General features: G+C 35.5%; 1 protein-coding gene across 2 annotated transcripts in view; it reads left to right on the forward strand.

Moving 5' to 3' along the window:
* Positions 1-556: 556 nt before the first annotated feature.
* LOC116024900 (probable thimet oligopeptidase) overlaps positions 557-4,775 on the forward strand; it is a 7,599-nt gene continuing 3,380 nt past the window's right edge. The window contains exons 1-13 of one of the 2 annotated variants that reach the window (XM_031265933.1): positions 557-812; positions 1,010-1,131; positions 1,219-1,382; positions 1,587-1,677; positions 2,158-2,337; positions 2,498-2,578; positions 3,020-3,097; positions 3,186-3,278; positions 3,571-3,651; positions 3,871-4,030; positions 4,128-4,248; positions 4,341-4,410; positions 4,493-4,600. In XM_031265933.1, coding sequence (XP_031121793.1) covers positions 683-812; positions 1,010-1,131; positions 1,219-1,382; positions 1,587-1,677; positions 2,158-2,337; positions 2,498-2,578; positions 3,020-3,097; positions 3,186-3,278; positions 3,571-3,651; positions 3,871-4,030; positions 4,128-4,248; positions 4,341-4,410; positions 4,493-4,600 — 1,479 coding nt within the window. In that variant the 5' untranslated portion in view covers positions 557-682. Of the gene's footprint in view, positions 813-1,009; positions 1,132-1,218; positions 1,383-1,586; positions 1,678-2,157; positions 2,338-2,497; positions 2,579-3,019; positions 3,098-3,185; positions 3,279-3,570; positions 3,652-3,867; positions 4,031-4,127; positions 4,249-4,340; positions 4,411-4,492; positions 4,601-4,775 lie in introns of both variants that reach the window. The other variant, XM_031265931.1, reaches the window with a different exon arrangement.

Consider the following 4,775-nt stretch of genomic DNA (forward strand, 5'->3'; position numbering starts at 1 on the left):
GGGGGGGGGGGGGGGGGGGGTGGGGATTGAAATAATATCATTAAATTAATTTTTGAGTGCTATCTAAATTTCTCTCTAAGAAAGATTGCGAATAAAGATGAAGAAAGTACAAATTTGATTTTTAGTGGTTATTCTTAAAAAGAGTGTACACCTAGAATTCACTTAACCATTAAAAAACATTGTGTTAGTTTAGTTAATACCATATTAGTGATTACTTGTAAAATAGGTAAAATTGCGACATAATTGGTATCTTAAATTACTGACTAAAACCATTCATCATCGGACATGTTAATATATGATTTTTTTTTTTTTTAGGGTTTGTATTTGATTAATATAAATTGATTATTCTTTAATCATTCACCATTCACATTATAGAAATTTTCATTTTTTTCTGATAGAAAAAAGGAAAAGACAAAAAAAGTCAACCAGGACCGTAATTAACAGTTGAAACAAAGGCCCATTAACCCAAACCGGCCCATGACGAAATAATTAAATATAGTGGCGCGTGACGTCGGAAAGATTTGTCGGACGTTGAAAGGTCCATTTTCCAGAGTCCGCCACTTCAGAGCATACACAAAATTTCCCTCCTTGCATTTGCCGCTAAGGGTGGAGAGAGAGAGAGAGAGACTGTGAAAGAGGGTTTGAGATTTTGGCAGCTTGCGGAAGAAGAAGCACAGTGAGAATGGAGGGAAAGCAGAGAAGGGAGAAGCAAAAGCTCATTGCTATCACCGGCGCCGCTGCTCTTCTCGCCGTCGCCGTCAACTTCGCCATCACCGCTTTCAACTCTCACAGGAGGAATCGCAAGAGAAAAGGTATCGTCTCACACTCTCACTACCTGACTGTATCGTTGTGTGCTTATAGAATTGTTGAAGTATTCGTTCATTTATTTGTGCTGATGCTTTCCTCGGAAGCAATCCGGAGCTTGTGCAGTTGTGTATCATATGCACTGTAACACTTTGCTTGTTCCTTTTGCCTGACTTGAATTGGTTGATCTTTTTCTGAATTCTAGAGATACCGGGGCTAAATGTTCGAGTAAATCTATCCGCTTCCGAGATTCTGAGATTAGCCGACCACATAATTGCCAAATCGAAGCAGGTTCACGATACAGTTGCTTCTGTTCCTCTCGACAAGGTACTAAGTTATTTCTTAATGGAAATATGAGTAGTTTATATTGGATGTAATGTGACCCAATTGCTGATGCTCTATTCAAATTTGTAGGTCAGTTGTGCAAATGTGGTTTTACAATTGGCAGAATTGGAAGCAGAGCAATTCCCTCTGATACAGTCATGTCTCTTTCCAAAGTGGGTTTCCACTTCTGAAGATGTTCGCAAAGCTAGTGCTGAAGCAGAGAGAAGAATCGATGCTCATGTTTCAATTTGCAGGTTTTACAATGATAAATTTGTTTTGCTTTCTTCCTTCATTCTTGATACCTTTTTTCCTACTACCACATCTAAAAAAACAAAGGTCAAGTTGAATTGCAATGTAAATGGTTGAAACAGAAGTGGTCTATTCCAATATTTTCCTAGGAACATTTCTTTTCTGTTTACTATGACTTCTGATTTGTCGTATATTCATGCATCCTACAGTAAACGTGAAGATGTTTACCGAGTTGTTAAAGCTCTGGCATCAAGAGTAGACAGGATGAGCACTGAAGCTAAAAGATTGACTCAGATCCTGGTATGAAAATAGGAGCAAATATTTTGCTGTAGTGTTTTGGATTTCTGAAATGCTTAAATGAACTTAGACTTTGTAGTTTGTAGATAATTTTCTGTCCTAGATGAATTTTGGCACTTCCTATTATGCTAAATTTCAACCTTCTCTTATTTTATTTGTATTTTATGCTTGGTATCTGGAGCAAAAGTTCTTAAATGTGGAGCAACTATGTGTTTTATTACTTGATTTACTTCGATAGGAATTTACATCTTTATCTTTCCAGCAAAAATTAATTCATTCTCCCAAAATAAGAAATAAGGAAAGACCTTTACAAAATTGAGTTTACATATTTACATATAATATTACAATAACTTCCCAACTCTTTCTCATATGTCACTAATGTAAAAGACCTTCCCTTTTGTTGTCTATTTAATTCTTCTTTTGAAGTTGGTTCAACATTCTACTTTTCTAGTTTGGATAATTATTGTTTTATATTCAGTGAAGGTTCGAGACTTTGAAAGAAATGGATTAAATCTTACCTTAACCAAGAGAGAGGAGTTGCAGCGCTTAAGGACTCAAATAGATGAGCTAAGCAAGCAATATATTCGAAATCTGAATGATGATACTGCTTTTCTTACTCTTAGTGAGACAGCGCTAAAAGGGTTGCCGCCAGAGTTCCTTGAGGTTAGATATACATGTTTCTATCTTCATATTTAATGCCACCTTCAGCTGATAGAAGCTTAAGGCTTTGTTAACATCTGAACCTACTATATCTATTATCTCAGCTAAGAAAACTTTCTGAATCTCTTCCTCCCTGATATATATATTTCAAAATTTAATGCAGACCTTAGAAAAGGCAGAAAATGGAAAATTTAAAATCATTTTGAGAAGCCATCATGTTTCACCAGTTCTAGAGCTCTGCAAGGTGAGGTTATCCAAGCTTATGCTTTTTAATATGCCCTTCAGTATGATCTAATCTACAATTGCAGAGTATGTCTCTCATTAATGTAATTTTGAAGTCAAACTTGCAAATACAAATGATGTTACTATCCTTGAACTTTTTCATATCTTAGCAAAAGAAGAAATATGTATAATTATAAGGAGAACATTAATCGCAAGGGTAAATTTAATACTTACTAAATGCATGCGGCACACCATATAATATTGCTTAGAGTACTTAGAAATGTATGGTACCTTTTAGGTAAAAAATCCGTATTGAAAACAAAGGAAGATATCTAGCTCTAACTTTAGGCTAGGCATATGAGGTTGGTGTTCTAGCTTCTTTGTACAAATCTCTCATTAATGTACTTCTTTAACTTTTATTATGTTAAATATTTTTGCCTTAGAAGTTATTTCTACTTTGAAGGTAGGATCAACCAGGAAAACTGTGGCTTTGGCTTATGGAAGGAGATGTGAAGTCAACGTCTCTGTCTTAGAAAAACTGGTATTTACCTTGTTGCTCACTTACGAGGCTTGCTGCAATCTTTTTTACTGTTTCTTGGTGCTATTTTATTGTCTTTGATTTTTTTCAGATTCAATTGCGGCATAAATTTGCAAGATTGCTTGGCTATGCTAATTTTGCTGAATATTCCACGGATGTTAGAATGGCCAGCTCATCCTCTAAGGTCTGTCCAAAGCTACCTCACTTGTCTGTGGCCGTTTATATATTCTTTCTTCATCATAAAATCATGGTTCTTCATCCTTATTAAACTTTTTAGCATTCTTTTCCTTTGGTAAAAGTAACTGAGATGGTAAACATTTACAGCAAGACGCTGATACCACTTTTATCTTGTCAGAAAAATTAAATTCACTAAATGATCAACCCTAATAATGGCGATATACCTTTTTTATTTTTATTTTTATTTTGTATTTATAATGCAAAGTAGAAAAGCTTTATTTTGTGCTTCTTGAATATAGGTTTTTGAGCTCTTGGAGAATGTATCTGCCAGTTTGACTGATTTGGCATCTAGAGAACTTGCAATGTTAAAAGAATTAAAGGTATGCTGTGGATCTTGACTTCACCTTTAGATTTTTTATTTTTTATTTTTATTTATTTTTTTCCTTCATCTTTTGGGTGGATGGGGGAGTTGCTTCAGCTGTATAGTTTGGTTATGAGAAGTCTGTGTTTCAATTTGTTTAAAGCCTTCCTCTGTGGATCATGACTTCACCATTCAATGTGTCTTCTCTTGACAATTTATTGCATTGATGGTTTAGAAGAAAGAGGAGGGAGAATTGCCCTTTGGTATTGAGGACCTTCCGTACTACACGAAAAGGATCAAAGAACAACAATGTGATCTCAACTTTGGAGCGATTAGACAGTACTTTCCTGCTGATTTGGTTTTATCAGGGATCTTTAAAATATGCCAAGACCTATTTGGTAAGTATGCAATGTAAATTTAATGATAGCATTGATCCCTTGTCTCTTATGTTTTTATTCTGGTTTAATGTAACTGTTTGCTGTTTGCTTTATATAGGTTTAGGATTTGAGGAAAATGCAGGTGTCGAGCTTTGGCATCCTGATGTAAAGCTTTTTTCTGTTTCTGACTTGAGTTCTAAGGAGCCTCTTGGATATTTATTCTTAGATTTGTACTCCAGGTCCGACTTCTTTATTTGTTTTGTTTTTTATTTTTCATCCTTCCCAGTATAACTTCCTATTAGAAACTGATGTCATGTTGCTTGGTGAGCAGGGAAGGAAAATATACTCATACTTGTGTTGTATCTCTTCAAAATGGTTCACTGATCAATGGCACAAGACAGGTGATGGTAGTGTATGAGTGTTGAGTGGCTGTTCAATATTGATCTTTTTTGTCCCCTTATTGACAATTTTTTGTGAATCCAGATTCCCGTGGCATTGCTTGTTTCTCAATTTGATAAGGAAATTGGAGCTCCTCCAGGGTTATTGAGATTCTCTGAAGTGGTCAATCTTTTCCATGAGTTTGGTCATGTGGTATGCAAATTTACGTTTCAATACATCTTATGCAGAATAATTATCTTTCTTCTGGTACCCTTACCCCTCTAATTCTGATAAATGTAACCCTGTTTAGTAATTGGAAATTTTTTCCTGAAATTTCCTGTTTTCAGGAAAAATAGAAAACAGGGGGTGGGGGGGGGGTGGGGGTGGG

The sequence above is a fragment of the Ipomoea triloba genome, chromosome 7 (assembly GCF_003576645.1).
Source record: "Ipomoea triloba cultivar NCNSP0323 chromosome 7, ASM357664v1".
Classification (NCBI taxonomy): domain Eukaryota; kingdom Viridiplantae; phylum Streptophyta; class Magnoliopsida; order Solanales; family Convolvulaceae; genus Ipomoea; species Ipomoea triloba.